General features: G+C 37.6%; 1 protein-coding gene across 1 annotated transcript in view; it reads right to left on the bottom strand.

The window, feature by feature from the left end:
- Positions 1-11,536: 11,536 nt before the first annotated feature.
- LOC107587468 (NMDA receptor synaptonuclear signaling and neuronal migration factor-like) overlaps positions 11,537-16,700 on the bottom strand; it is a 37,138-nt gene continuing 31,974 nt past the window's right edge. Inside the window, exons 15-16 of the mRNA XM_016275257.1 lie at positions 12,657-12,732; positions 11,537-12,129 (exon numbers count right to left, since the gene is read on the bottom strand). Coding sequence (XP_016130743.1) covers positions 12,032-12,129; positions 12,657-12,732 — 174 coding nt within the window. The 3' untranslated portion in view covers positions 11,537-12,031. The remainder of the gene's footprint in view (positions 12,130-12,656; positions 12,733-16,700) is intronic.

The raw sequence follows: 16,700 nt of genomic DNA, 5'->3' as shown, positions 1-16,700 counted from the left end.
AGCAAATGCCATGATGCAGTTTTGAAAAAGAAACATAACCGAAAAGACAATTTTAAGTTGAAAAGTTAAATATTTCTTTGCACCTCTTAATCACTCTGAAAATAGTAACCGAATTAAATTAGGCCCATTATTATTATTATTATTGAGTTTTCAGGGTATGGTGGTTTTGCTGTTGTAAACACTACTGTTGTTGCTGTAGAAAAAAAAATATATTTTATAATCCTGTTCTGAATTTATTCATTTTTTAAATTATGATAAAAACAAGATTGATAAGTACCCTTTAAATCGGAGTATGAGAAAATCAGTATAACCCTGTTTTATCAGGGTTGTGAATTATTTTTAAGGCACTCTACGTTTTTAAAATAAATACTGTAATAAAAAGTTTAGTCGGATAACAAAAGACAAGACCCCTCGACGCCCTTTAAACTTTTCCCAATCAAACAGAAAGAACGAAAGAGAACAGCCACCTTTGTTTATATTGCTGTGTGTATAACGTTAGCTGCATTTTTTATATTTAATTTTAAAGAAATGTAATTTCGTCCCCCGCACTTTATTCAGGCAGGTGTGTTCATGTAGAGGTTTCTAGATTTAAATTCAAAGAGACAGTATCGCTAGTCTATGCATGACCTGACGTTTTATTCGTAGGCCTATCCAAAATGAGAAGTAGTGAATATCTGGAGCGCTCAACACTCTCATGCAGTGTATGTTTAATTCATACTCGAAGCCGGAGGACACTCTCGTGCAGAAAGTCCAAAACAGACTCATAGAAGGAATGACTTATGACGTGCATAAATCCCTAATATGGACAAAAGTATCCGGCTATTAATAATAATAATAATAATAATAAAACTAAACAAGCACACTGCTCCGCTGAGAACTCCACTTACCGGCAGCCTAGTAGTGCGCTACATTAAAGGTGTGAACCTGAGGGATAATCCCTGATGAGATCGTCAGGTGAAAGGTCATCATCATGTGGATGATTTTATTTACGACTAAATTATTATTCATTCATTTTACTAATAGTTAGATTGGGCAGGCCTTCACAAAATGGTGTTTAATTACAAAAAAAAATTGCCTTGACAAAAGGGCACTTTGGGCATCAAGGGGAAAAGGGGCAGGTGCTCGCAACCCCTCTGCACGTGCCTACTACCAGACACATAACCGTGAAGAATGCATGTGCTCTAATAAACAGCTTCAGTGAACTACATAATCAGAAAGTAACTCTAAAATTGATGGATTACTCAGAGTTCCAGTTCACTTCAAATGAAATCTCTGAAATAAAACACCAGCTGCCACCAAAAGCTCATACACAGTCCTCCAAGGAAAGAAACAATGGGTCACAAACCGAATGACTCATGAAGCTCAGCCAGCCAATAAAGTGCAGACATCCTTTTCATAATGTCTTATAATGCTGTGCAGTAACCTTTCAGCAAAATAGCAGGAGAGTTTTTGTCCTGGGGTCCTATTACCCTTAACTTTGAAAAATCACTGTCACGCTTTATTAATGTCCTTATATGAAAAAAAATCTACAGGCATACAGAACCCTATAGATTTTATGACACCACTAAACACCTAATTTTTGTTTCTATCTGCTAATTAAAGCGCCAAGTTTGACAGTCTAGCTCAGGCACAGTCGTTCCAGCCACCTGTGGCAAGAAAAGAAATCTGACGGTACAGATGAGAGTACACGCTGCGTCTACTCTCCTGATGCCTTCACCCCTTGGAGGACTCAAATTAGGTTCTTTGAGAACCAGAGTGTACATGTAGACTATCAAAATCAAATATTAGGTCATCTATTACACCACGACCCATTTAAAAGTATTGTACTTATGGTCTTTTAAAAAAAAAAAAAAATAAAAAAAAAAAAAAAAAAAAAAAAAAAAATAAAGCCTCTCATTTTTTTTTTTTTTTTAAAAAGAGATATTCTTCCTTATAAATGCACAGATGAATATAGACTTCATTTTAAGTTCAGTTTACACACACACTTGAATCTTTGTTGCATTAGTGTAAGAAAGTCAATAAGGTCAAACAATACAGTGTCTAATTGGCTAAATGTTTGTATAATTTGATATTAATGACAAAAACATTTTTATTTCTGAACAACCAAAATGTAATAAAGTTCTCTTGGAACATGTCCATATCTAAATAATAGATATTCAGTCTTCAACTAAAAGATGCCCGACACTCTTTGAAATTATTTGAGTTTCAGTAAACTTTCATCTTTGGACAGAGCAGCTACTCGCAAAAAAGCCACTCAGCACTAAAACTACAATAAAACTCAGCATTTGCTAGCGCTCCGTCAGGGTCGCTCACACTCACTCACGGCCTGATGTGGAAAGACATGGTTCTCCTGCTGAGACAAGTGCAGGAGTGTGAAGCATTTACAATAAACCGGAACGCTGTGCTACACAACATCAGGACATGACGTTCCTGCTGGTCAAGCCTATCGTTTCAGTGTTCTGTCAGGAAGATACACGTTTTAGCACAAGGCCACGTCAAATAACCTATTATTCAATTTGTGTTGAAAACAAGTACATGTGCTGCGGGAACAAAATAGTACAACCAGTGGTATTTAGGTCAGATTTGACGTGGCCTCGTGCCAAAACGTGTATCTTCCTGACAGAACACTGAAACGATAGGCTTGACCAGCAGGAACGTCATTAATGATTTATTCCTATAGTTGACAACACATTTTTCACATCTAGTAAGCAGCAGGCCTTCCAAACATTTTTGGTTAATGAGCATGTTAATTAATAATGCTGATTTAGTATTAATGTAATGCACAACATTTGACAAAGTGCCCTTTACTTATAAAAAGTCTTATGGAGTTTGTAGACCTACATTAGAAATGTTCAACATTTGATGTTGAGACTCCATCCACAGATAAATGAGAAGACAGCATCTCGAAATTGAGAGCCATTACTGCAGTCTGATTAGCTAAATTAGACCAATCAGTAGCATGATAGCATCAGTTGATGACAAAAAACAAGTGCATCATGGATAAATGAACAAAACTTAGGAGGGCGAGTCAAACAGAAGTTTGATTTGATATTTTTTCTGATTAACCACTTATTCTCTGGGCGTTTTTTGGAATTTTCGCCTAAATTTTTCATACTCAAATTCAATTGTTTGCCCTACACACATACAATGGAGGAAATTAAAAAAAATGGTTTCATTGTAAATAAAACCCTTTGAACTACAAAATATGAGTGGAATTCTTTATAAATAACATTATATACTTTTCAACTATTACTATAAACACAAAAAAACATAGGCGCTTTGAGTTTGAATTCAATATATATTTTTTGAGATTCTGTAATTCAGGTTCTATTAGGCTCAACTCTCTGCAATTTACTTTGTTTGATGCCACTATATGTCACTGGATTCCGTTACCTGGGCAGAACGCGAATATCTCACCGATGGAAGCACGCAGAAACCTGAAAATGGTCTTGTTTGAAAGAAGAGATCCTAATCTAAAAGGTAATATAGAGTTTATAGATATTTGTGGCTGTTTGCGGCTAACTGAAGCAGTGCTACGAGTAGAAATGTTACACAATAAAAAGTTCCGTTTTTTTTCATCGCAATTCAATTGAAGATAATTCGATCTATGATTGTCACACAATAAAATAATCTACATCGTGAAATTCCTGAGAATGAGAGCTTTCTTGTGATATATGACTTGACTTTATTGTAAAAAATATATCAAATACACATTCTTCGTAAAAAAAGTTCGCAATGGCTAGGCGGAAAATCATGTGTGGGACCAATACATTTCTAAGCTTAATTTTACTGCTTTATGAATATAAAAACCAAAAGGAATGGTATTCTTTGTAAAGAAGACACTCCAAGCTTTCAAATGAACCCATATATGGGCTGATACCATATAAGGAAAGCTATGCAAATGAAGCATACACATTTTTAACGTGACTTTGGACCCGTATCCGGGTCCGCAGAGTTGAACTGGTTCTAGGTTAATAACTGAACCACTTGCCGTGTAATCCATATTGGTAAGCAACAACAAAACAATTGTCTATGCAGACATCTCAAATGGTGTTTGGGATAAAACACTGAAGTTAAAGCTGTGATTATTTTAGAATATCATACATAAAATGTCACTACAACCTGACAAATATCACTGACACAAATGTCCTGAGAAATAACACCATGTCTCAGTGACAGCCTGAAGCTCTTGAGTCTGTAAACAACAAAAGAATCTGACAGCAGCCTGCATGTGATTGTCAGTCAAAAAAAAAGATGGTATAAGTTTGGGGCAGTCTGTGGGGAAACAATCTGGAAACGTCACTATTTTTGAAATTTTGTTTGGTGCCATAGAAGCCAAATCGTTTACACAGCTTTCAATGAACATTTCAAGTCATGCACTTTCAAAGGAAGACTGCGGTGCAAATATTGCTCCATATAATATAATTGCAAGTGCATTTTTTTTTTCAGCATGTTGGTACGAGTTAAACTGAGAACATTAAACCTGAACAGTTAACTGAACTTTAAATTGCATCCTCGAGCAAGAGCAGTGCGAACAAATCAGTCAGATGAATTATTCAATAAGTCACTCATAAAAGAAAGTCACTTGAGCCAACGAGTCACACCTAGATGGAATTACTAGCCGTCTGGAGGGAATCTGAAAATAGTGGGTCTGCCAGAGAAAGCTGAGGGTTCCGGCCCACTCTAAGCATTCCTGTGAGACATCCAAGTGGTTAGATCTCCCACCTTCGCTTCTAATAGTCCGAATTCAGCACCGATAAGTATTTGAGTTCCATTTCTATGGTTCACTGATAAAGAAGTCATTCTGAAAATGGCTCTGAAGAAGATTGTCACTCACAATGGCTCAGAGCGCCGATTCTACTCGTATCTGTCGGCTGGTCTGCTGCAGAAACGGCCTGCGAGTTCGTGACCGTGGGTAAAACTCTGGCCGCCTGCGGTCTGTATCAGGTAATTTGTTTATCTGGTCAGGCTCAGGTATCTGCACGATGGAAAGATTCACTTGTTCAACAACCCGAAGTCAGCCAAGGCATTCTTGGACTCTCTGGATGATTAACTTTGACTTTTGGTTCATGGGGAATCCAGAATGCTGAGCAGATGGCAGTATCGTAGTGCAGATCAGGTAAGTTGATTCAAGAAGTAACAACAAGACCAAACAGTGAGGTGGTGTCAGGAAGGTGGCTTTATACTGTGGTAGATTAGTGCAGACAGGTGAGGAGAATCAGAACTTTGGTGAACGAGTGGGTGGGGCTGAAGGATCTGGCGTTGATGGTGGCTGAATCTGAAAACTTAGGCAGCTGACTTGCTGCCTCGCTGCCGTATGAGGCAATGACTTTGCAGGCAGCGTTTTTGCACAAAGGCACCTCATGAAACTGATTTTGGACAGGCTTCTGAGGCAGCGTAACGGTTTAATGATCTACAACAAAATAGAATGAGTTCTTGTGATAACTAAACGAATACTTAATTACTATAATACTGATTTCTCGCTAGAAATAACATCAAAAGTGCAAAAAGTTAGTCAGAAATATAAATTTACACACAAACTGACCACCAAACACAACTTTCAGACGCCATCTTTATTTTTTTACTGTCATCAGTTTAGTTCATTATCGATGTGCAAATGACTATGTGCCAATGGTTCACATAGTCATATAATGTAAAACAAAATGAGAACATGTTATATAACAGCAACACATGAAAAATCTCAGTGGAGCTTTTCTATCTACACACTAGCCTCCACAATCACCTGTGGCAACACGGCATTATTATTATCAGTCAGTGAAACAGATCGGGGTGGAGAATTCTCTAGTTCCACATAATCATGATGGATGCACTGGGGCAATACACCCGATAACTCCCTTCTCCCATCAGCACACATTCCCCTAATCACTTTAGACACCAAGATGCCCAAGCCAGTCACGCCTAATAACCCAACTAGAAGTAGATGATGCAATGTTGCCTCTCTCTCTTCTGTGAGTGGGTGTCAAGCAGTGATTGCTGTATGCAATTGAAAAAGTCATGAAGCTTTTCCTCAGCTTGGATTTGGTCACTTTCCTATTGATTACAATAGGTTACAGTCCACTGCACTGCAGCATATTAGTGCCATAACCCAACAAAACTCATAGCTGCCCTCCTTGTCTACACTCCACTCCTCAGCTTGCATCTGCTGCTGTCTAAGCCTGGATGATCTTCATGGTTTATATCTGAGTTCAGTCCAATAAACCTTCAAGCTGCAAACATCTGAGACTTTCAGTTAACCCTTATGTTAGAGTACAGGCATGGGGTATGGGAAAATTCAGACAAGGAAAGGTAAATCTAAGATTCTGAGCACAGGATTTCCACCTGTCAAAGCCAGAGTTTGAAATGGATAGTTGATAGTAAGAGAAATATAGCAGTAATAAGAGCAGAGTGCTTCATTAATCTAATATCCCTCTTCTCACTTACTCATTTTCTTTAACTATTATCTTTGCCCTAGACCTCCCAGTGTACACAGTACAGTATTATTTAAACGTTTACTCTGACCATTACAGATATACAATCCTTTTTTATCTTTGTGGTTTGTAGAGAACCCGAGGCAATTTAGCAAGAGAATTAGCTTGGAGAAGCACAGCATTGCTTTAGGTTGGATCAAGTATGATGACCCTTTATGAATTTTCCTAACCACATGAGTCATTATTATGAATGTATAATTTTTTTTCCTGTGTCAAACTAACACAATGTTTCTAGAAAAGTCACATTTTCTTGTCTACTTTTTGGAAAAACACAAGAGTGCAGCTTCAATAAGTTCTGCACTGCATCTTGATTAGGCCAGAGGAACTGAAAAAGGAAAATGAATGGAAAATAGTTACAAAATTATTCCCTCAGTAAAATGAAGGTTGATTATTATTGACTTGCCCTTGATTTCACTTGTTTTAATAGGACATTAAATAACACTCGAGGTACGTCAAGATGCACTGTCAATCACAAAGCATCAGACATGTTTACATTCAAAACACTTTTCAGACTCCTTTTCCATAATGATCAATAATTGCATAAAAGCAGTGGGTGGTCAAATATGTATTAGCAGATGCGATGCATTACAGATTCCTGTAAGGTATTTGGGTTTTACACTGTTTCGTGTAATGACAAGACAGAGACTAAGTGGCATTGTGTCCTTGGTATATGTGGGGCAAACACCAGTAAGTCCCAGAGCACGCATTCTGTTTCTCTCTGGCAGCCTGTACGTGTTTGTGTTGGTTGGAGATTGATCACTCCCCCTTCTCTCTCCCTCCTCAATGCCCTCACACAGAATCAAACTGCTTTTCCAGCAAAAAAAGTAGAGCATTCGCTCTCTCCTTTTCTTTTTGTAAGGCAATTGCTTATACATATTGATGATAATGTTCTTAATTACATTTGTTTATTTTTTCCGATTGAATCACAGAACGCTTTTGTGGAGCTGATGAGCTTGTCTGACTCATTATTTTTAATGAACCAAAAGTCTCCCAAGACCATCAGTTTCTCAACTCCAGCGCAGCAGCACCAATTAAACAGTGCAAGCTGTGATTATGTCAAGAGATTTGGCAGAGTGGCCTCTGCTGCTCTTTGGGTCACTATTGGAAACAGAAAACTGAAAAGAAAAGGAGTGGAAGAGAGAGAGAGGACTAAAAAGAAAGAGACAGAGGGAGGTTAGTCTAGATTAGCTCAATGCTGTACAGCGGTTTGTCCATCATCTAATGAAAGCACATGGTAACCTTTCCCAGTGGCTTTGTGTCAGGCTTTCCGTTATGTTCCACAGGGAATCTCACCGCAAGTGTTTTTCTATTACTCACACTCATACCAGACCCTTTTGCTCATGAGATAAGGACTACGATTCCCCTGGACTATTTGCTGTCAGCCCAGGCTACTTCCATTCGGAGCATGTGTGTACGGGTCTATCTACACTCTTAAAAATAAAGGTGCTTCATGATGCCATAGAAGAACCTTTTTGTCTAAATGGTTCCATAAAGAACCTTTAACATCTGAAGAACCTTTCTGTTTCACAAAAGGTTCTTTGTGGTGAAAGAAGGTTCTTCAGATTATAAAAAGGTAAGAAAGAGATGGTTCTTTAAACAAACTTTGACTGAATGGTTCTTTGTGGAACCAAAAATGGTTCTTCTATGGCATCGCTTGAAGAACCTTTTGAAGCACCTTTATTTTTAAGAGTGTATCCATACTCCAAACCACTTATCCTAGGTAGAGTCACAGGATGTGTTGTGCATTTAGAGATCATCACAGATAGATTGAGAAAAGGGCAAATCTCAGTAAACATCACCCATTTTTATGTCTCTGTTTTGCTTCTGGATATAGCTGCTCACTTGTTCATTGAGGGAGATAAATCATGTTCAGGTGAAAGAAAGACTCAAGACAAAATTCCACTTAAAACTGGGTACATTTTACTGTAAAACAGGTTAGGAAACATTTTCCAGTGTTCATTGCTGTGAAGAGGTCGTACAAGGAAAAACAAACAGTTTTACAGCAAACTACCTTTCCTGAATACGTCTCATAGTAAATGTTGTGAACACTGAGCTAAAGAAATAGAAACTATGAGCTTATGCTCGGTCCTTTAAAGTAATAAATTGACAAGATGAGCCAATTTGCTTAAGAAATATTGACCATTTAACTGAACTAAACACTATAATGTCATATACTGTATTTGGCAATGTAGCCAGGCTAAGGAAACCAAACATGTTTACTGTCATCAATCTTCAAGACTTTCTAGATATTGTAATATAGGCTATTTAAAGTATTCTCATTGCTACTGACAAAGCTTAAAAGTGATTAGTTTCACCCGTCAGGCTTTGCAGAAATTAAAAGAGACAATCCAAATCTGGAAAAACATATTTCTCTTAAAAACACCATAAGCCAAAGAGTCTAACGATCATGATGCTGTCAATCATTCAGCATTTAATCTAATTAACCACAGAGACACAGGACAAGAACAATATAACCAATAATATAAAATAAAATATTGCTTTTAAAAAGCTGAAAAAAAAATGTTACATATGAAGCAGTGTAACAGTCCAGACATTAAAAAAAGATATATTGATGTAATATTCTTCATATTTTGCTCTATAGGTCAAAATCAGGCTCCTGGAGGCATTTTCTGTTGCCAGGCAGGTAACACACCAAAACCACACCAGAACCATTTGAACATTCTGCAGATGTTTCTCAAATTCTCTTTAATATCAACATATCAAGCCTTTAGGTTTGCTTCACAAACTCTAAAGAGAACTAACTATAATATTGTGTTTTCAGTTATCGCAGTGCCTTATCGATTTTAAAGTAACGTTTACCAATTATTGTCTGAATTAGCATCACAACTAACCATTTAGTTTCATTGCTTTATATAGAGATCATGAATAATTTGTACAGTCAACAGAGAGAAACTGCCTGAAGCCTTCAAATATTATTGCCCAAAGTTCAACGATATCCCATATGTCTCTCTCCATTGTGCTGCAAAGCCAGTGGCCGTGGTAAAAATAAAACGGATGCTGCTGGAAACATAAACAGCATACAAAGACATTCAAACAACAGTGTTCTAGAGTACAGAGTGTCCTAGAAACCATACAGATCATGTTACAGTGTCTATTGCTACAGAAAATAGTGTGCAGAGATGCACAAGGATGGATTAGTTGGGAATGAGACACACATGCATGTTTCCACCAACACTTCTTACTTTTTCTAAAACCCGCCTAACATGACGCATAACAATGAATATATTAAATGACTTTCTGATGCATGATATAATCAACACGAGGCCATACGGCATACACTTAACATCTTATTGCAAGGGTAGGGGGGTCTTCACACGTCACGTTTCATGCCTGACTTGCCAAAGACCTTTCCACCAATCCAGATGGCTCCATGACCCTCAGAGCTCTTGCTGAGTCCTTATGGTTCTCACGTGCCATTGACTCGATCAGTGACAACACACAAGAAATCAAATGCTTACACCCATAGATCATATATATTCATATCTAGCTATTTTACAATCATTATGGCATTATAGCATACACCAACTTTGGTAGAAACAGTGCAGAAATGATTACAAGTTTAAATGAGCTTGGATAGCAAATACAAAGCCATATAAATACATGCAATCGTTTGAACAGTAAAGAAGTGGTCTGGCTGTTTTGATTTGATCTAATCAGAACACACTCCATTCCCCAATGGCCCTTCAGATACATAGATTTTGTGCTTTATTTGATTTTCGGGATGTCTGCATGAGTGGTCGGAGATGAAAAGAGATGTGATGGCTCAACACAAGGCAAACACAGATGCATCCTTCACATCTCAGTGTCCCTGTCTGCATCTCTAAAGCTAAAGCACACTCACAAACACAGATATGGGCATATGTGTAATTCTTCACATACTCTCCACAACTGCAAATTTAAACTACTTTGTTATGCTCTAAATATAGCGATATTAGGGATCTTTATCCTGTTTGCTTCCACCAAATATTGCAATGCATTCTCATCTTCGTATTGTTACCCCAGAAACACTAACCACATTGCACTTTTTCTATCTGGCAGCTTTTTATGAAATGCTTTGGACTGTCTATTGCACCAGCTGCTGCTGTTTTGCACTTGAACATCCACTCGTGATGATTAAAGATTACAGCTATCTACTGTTTTATCTGTTTGGTGCATCCAAAACACACCCACGCACCAACTTGAACATTTTCCTCCACAGAGAACCACTTTAAAGGCTAAATGTACTATCCTGTATACTATGAAAAAAACTAATCTTGATATTCAAAACAGGATCACAGTAACATTCAGTACCACTTAATATTGAAAAGAGAAATATTGCAAATACAATTGCACTTTGACTTATCAGAAATGGACATGATCAGTTATCCTCCACCTACAAAGAAAACACCACAAAACAGAGTTTGACATCACGTCAAATACTTACAGACGCATAAGACAAACAAACAGACAGAGAAAATACACAAATATGACACGATCTGAGTGCAAATTCTCTAAGTGAATAATGGTGTCTATATTACTGTCAAAATGAATCAATTTCAAAATCTAAATGTTTTTTTTAAGATGCTAGATAATTTCAAAAAATTTTTGAAGCTAAAAGACAAAATCTGCCATCTAAAATGAGCTCCATCTACACATGCCTTAATGTTACACATACAGTACATGAGTATATAGAAATCCAAACATCTAAACACACAAAGCTCCTGCTACAGATATAAAGTGTGAGTGTTATTTCAACACCACTCAGGTAACTCAATCATTCAGACAGAACAACTTTCTATTGAAAAAAATGTATCTTTCGCCCTCCTCTTCTCTCTCTGTCTCTCAAGATGGTACAGTACAGAGGGAGGTCAGTTAAACGAATGAAACCTGAGTTATATTCCCTCTAATAATATTATAAAAACCCACCATACCTTAACAACTAAAACAGTGCAATATTATGCTGAAAGATAAAATTACAGTAGTTATTTTACAGAGTTAGAGTGAATACGTACATACAACAGATATGTAGTTCCACAGTTTATCCTGCATTTGTAGATAGTGAATAACACAATAACCTCAAGGCCTTTTTCACTGTTAAATGGCCTTGTTTCACTGTCCCTGCTAGTTAACCACAAAAACAGCTACTCAAAAATGCTAAAAAACAAATCTGTTCTTATTTTTCCTCCTTCTTAACACAGCTTTTTCAATTATTAAAGACATTGAACATTATTTCCTAGACCTCTCACAGGCTTAAAGTTAAGACCTGCCGATATCAACCGAATGTTTCTCTTTCAGGCTGAAAGCTCAAATGGATGGGGTGAACACACAGCACCTAACAGTAATGGCTGCTTTCCCTCGTTACATTTGAGGGCAGAGAACTGGAACGTCTTCTCAATGTCAGCCATATTCATCCTCAGCCTCAGCTTCCTCCTTCCACCTCAGGGCTTTTCCGCCCAGGCTCTCTCTCTCTGGAGGGAACGTTGCCGCGTGGGCCTTAAAGAAAGCTACCTGCCTCTTGGGCTGCTTAAACCAATGGCACAATGTCACAGAAGGTCATCGTAGTCGAGAAGTTTGGAGTGTTGGCGGCTCTTCCACAAGCGGTAGAGGCGGAAATCGAAGTACATCTCGATCATCTCCTTACCTGAGAGTGGAAAGAGCACAACAATTTTAGCTCTCCTTAAAATATCTGACTATAAAATCACAGGCTGCATGTCACACATCTACCATACCATCCGCTAGTAAAATAGATCTTCATTAGGAAGCCTTTATAGGCATTTGTGGGTGTTTTAAATACAGTTCTCTATTTAAAACACTGGTAATTATCCTCAACAGTGCGAATCAAGCTGTGTAGAGTCCATAGGGGACAAAAGGAGATGGAAGAGGAGGGAGGGGGGCAAGTGGGCCTCCTGGGTCCAATGAAGAGACAGAAACAGTGGGAAAAGATAATGAGGTTTTAATTGGAGAATTAATTACTGTCAAATCAATAGCTGTGGCATGGATAAGAGTAGGGGTCAGAGTTCATATGGCATATAGGACTCACCATACTTTGCAAGTTTGTTGAAATGCATTTTTAATAGTTTGTTCACTGCATGGGTGTCAGAATATGTAATCGGTCATGTCTGTAGTAGTGTGTGTGTGTGTGTGTGTGTGTGTGTGCAGTACACTCACCCTGAGCTGACAGTTCCAGAGGAGACTTAAACTCAATGACATGAGGTTTCATCAGTTTCTTGAGGTTTTGAAAAAGCTGAGGACGAGAGAAAGTTTAGCTGTTTCACTACTTTCCACACTTCAAACTGGCAAAAGATCATCAGCATTACTCATATTAAAAACAGATATTACAGATATATTTACAACTTTTTCAATAATTAATGCTGATACCAATATTCAGATAGCAGAGGGGTTGGTAATGTAGATATAATATATATAAACAATATAACATAACATCATGTAATGAATGCAAATGAGATATACACAAAATTATTTGATTGTTTTGATTTTACACAACATTTAAAATTGTAAGTAATAATAACAATAGTAATGATTATGATTATTATAATTTTTATTATTGACTTAAAATATTAAATAGTGTGTGTCTATATAATACTATACCATGGTCTGTCTGAATACTCAATTCTGATTGGCTGACAGGTATGCATGAAAACCGTTTAATGCACAGGTAGTTCCAAGTAAGTTTAATCACCATTCTATATTAATGCACAGAGAAACATTCAGGAGGACAGAAACTTGTCAACGCTGCCCCGCAACTTTAATTAATAAAATGGCTTAGATACTGGATCACTGCATTATATTCCTCAGCAAGGAGGAGATCAAATCACTGTTTAAGTACTGTTTAAGATTTTTGTTTGCAAAGAGACACAGGCGCAGGTAATTCACAAAACTGATCAAATCTCTCTATCGGTTGAACAAGTGATAATTAATTCAAATAAATGTTATAATTCATTCATTCAAATAAATGTGATCTGACCACACTTTTTCATCTGTGTGTCTGACTTAAAACGGGCAGAATGCTAGAGCTAACGATCCGTAACTGACGAAAATAACCCTATTTTTAAAAATCATTTTTACCCTTCTGGTCAAATATTGTGCAGCAAATATAATTAGCAGCTTTAACTTGTCAATGCTGGTAAATGACCGTGGTATAAGTGGGATAATGCACGGCTAGCTGGCTAGCTCCACTTCGCATCAGGTGGTTCTTGGCCTCCACTTATTTTATTAAAACTTATTGTTTTAATAAAACATTTTAATTCTTTACTACTTTGTTTTTTCATGATTATTACAGTTATTATTACTCTGTATATATAACAATAACAAGTATTTAATAATAGTAATAATTGTTTCAACTAACTTATTTGTCTGTTCATTTCAAAATCCAAATATCAGTCTATACCTGCTATAAAAGTCTATAACTACTTAAAGCTAACCAAAACCTTCACTCTGATCGACTTAATAATGTGATTGACTGCTAATAGGAGCTATACAGTGATGTATGTGCATCATAAACCAGAGGAAGTGGAACAGGGCAACCGGTGGAGTGTTAAACTGTGTGTTTTGCTGTGCTGTGATTGGCCTCCGCTAGAGGGGGTCTGGTAGTGTCAATGAGAATCCTTCATATCAGGACAGAGTCTGTCAGAGTGAATTAATTGCCTCCTGCTATTCCCCTCCCAATCCTTCGACTTCTGTTTCTCTGGTCGCTGTCAGTATAATTTCTCATCTGGACATTTTTTTCTAGAAACTATTCTCCACTTCTCAAATCGATCATGAAAGCCACAGAAAGCCTCTTGAATCCATGCTCAGCTAATCAATCTCTTTCCAATGTAGAGAAGGAAGGGGTGTCTGGCTCTTTGATCAGGCCATTTCTAAAGCATTACTAAACCAAAGTGCTCGCACCAAGAATCCTCTTTCATCATGACACACAAATCTGACACAACTGTGAAAATCTAAATAATTAAAAGCAATATTACACTGTAAAACCTAACAAATGTCCTAAATAACACTTTTTAGTTGATTTTACTTAATGTACAACAATTTGTTGATTTTAGTTGTACAAATCTAGTAATCTGTACTATTTGCATACTATGCCTTTGTTACTCAGAAAACCCTAGTTATAATAAATTGATTTGTACGAGTACCATTTTGTCAAGTTAGTTTCTAGTTCCCAGCATGCTTTGCTTCAGACTCTAGAACTAAATGTTGAAATTACTGAAAAATTTTTGAAATTTTATTTTTTACACAAGATTAGTATAGGGGGAGATCTGTTAGTGTTTAATGTTCTGTTATGCTGATATGTCTGCATTTTTGGGGAGGCTACCATTGTGCTGAAGAGTAAAGGCTGTGGTTAGGTTGAGGATGAGGCTTCAAATAAGACTATATACTGCCTTATTTAAAAAGAATTAACTGCAGTTGTTGATGCAGTAGTCTGTTGCTTATGTTAGCAGGTGCATGTGTGCTATTGCTAACTGGATGACTGAAGCACTTAATTTGCCGGAGTAGTAATACTTACTTGGTTTTCTTAAGGTAATCGGTTTGCATGGCTTTAATAAGTAAATCAGTAAATGTTATATTAGTTAGCTAAACTAAAAAAAAAAACTTTTTAGTTTTAACAACTAATTCATTTTAGTTAAATATACTAGGTGTGTATTCCAAACAACTCATTTATTTAAGGCAATAGGTTTACAGTTTTTTTTAAGTAAGGTCAGCTAATTAGATTTTACAGTGTAGCAGTTGAAATCAAATTAACAACAGCAAAGAACGGGAGGAATAGCTCAAGCTCATGGCTTTGATGATGCTCAGCAAATTAGTCCCTTCCCTTTATTCAGTATAACATTACATGTGCTGCTCAGGCAGTCATTACAAACTTATTAGCTTTCTGATATAGAACACACAAGACATATGACCGACTGCTGCTGCCTTAGCACAGCTAATAGAAAACAAATCACAGAGACAGTGTATTACTGTTATCTGATTCTAACACAACAACAAAAACACAAAAAAATCATTCTTTTGAAGTGGATCTTTTAAATGAATTTGATCTGGGTCATAAAACCAGTCTGAATGATTCATTCATGGACTGATCTGTTTCACTCAATGAATTGATGATCACACACTGACTCAAACTTGTAAGGCCTACAACACTTCTGCGGTGCTTTTGTGTTCTTTATGAATTCTTGTTTTTGAATGGAAATGCATACAATATTCAAATTTCATACAGGCTTGGAATGACATGAGGGTAAGTAAATAATGATAGCATTTTAATTTGCACAGGACTATTCCCTTAAACACAAAAAGAAGGCATAGAGCTGCTGGGTTGCTTGGTGCACCTGGTCAGGCACTATATAAAGTAAGTTCACTCAAGCTCTTTCTCTCCCCTTCAGAAGTAGCAGGGCAGTGCTGAAAGGACCATGGGAGAAAATTGCTAAATGAAGCGAAAAACAGACTCAAAAAAGAAAGAAAGAGAGTTTTGTGCATCATGGTCATGTGTACTTCAATCAGTGGCTGCGTGCACTTCAATCAAGAGACTGCATCTAAATTTGTTTACAAAGTGTCTGTCATAAAGGTGCACCACAGTGCTGTCAGCATTCAGCATAATGCTGTTGCGGAATATTAACTATGCTTAAAATCAGTGTGATTTGCATATAGTAATACTTTGAATATAGATGTGGAAAGAGGACAGAAAACGTCTCGTATGGTAACCCTCGTTCCCTGAAGGAGGGAACGGAGACGTCACGTCGGATGACCGACGAATTGGGATCTCGCTTAGAGAGACCAATCTACTTTGAGTGTAAACTAAACGAGCCAATGCACATTGGCATGCGATTATTGCATCCAGCTGCCACTGATCACAGAATGAGTATAAGTAGGCAGCAGATGCAGCACATATTCAGGTTTTCGCTGAGAAGCCGAGCCGGTGACCCGGCCACTCAGCAGTGGTACAGGAGCTCACGTCCCGTCAGATGACCGACGAATTGGGATCCTACTAAAAGGCCACAGCTACTGCCCCTTCCAGTGTCCTGTGGAAGCCACCTGCGCCCCTACTTTTGGCGTAGGCCAGGGCTTGCACAAGAGGACCAGCTACTGCTGCTATGGCACTACCCAATAAGTAAGACTGGATAACACTGGGAAAACGTACCTGTTCTACTTGGAACAGGGACGTTACGGAAGCTCCAACCTTCCCGAAGGAGGTTTCGGAAGCAA

This window comes from Sinocyclocheilus grahami, unplaced genomic scaffold (genome assembly GCF_001515645.1).
Source record: "Sinocyclocheilus grahami isolate Dianchi unplaced genomic scaffold, SAMN03320097.WGS_v1.1 scaffold92.1, whole genome shotgun sequence".
In the NCBI taxonomy this organism is placed as follows: domain Eukaryota; kingdom Metazoa; phylum Chordata; class Actinopteri; order Cypriniformes; family Cyprinidae; genus Sinocyclocheilus; species Sinocyclocheilus grahami.
Note: the sequence above shows the minus strand (reverse complement) of the source record. Positions and strands in the feature narration are given on the sequence as shown.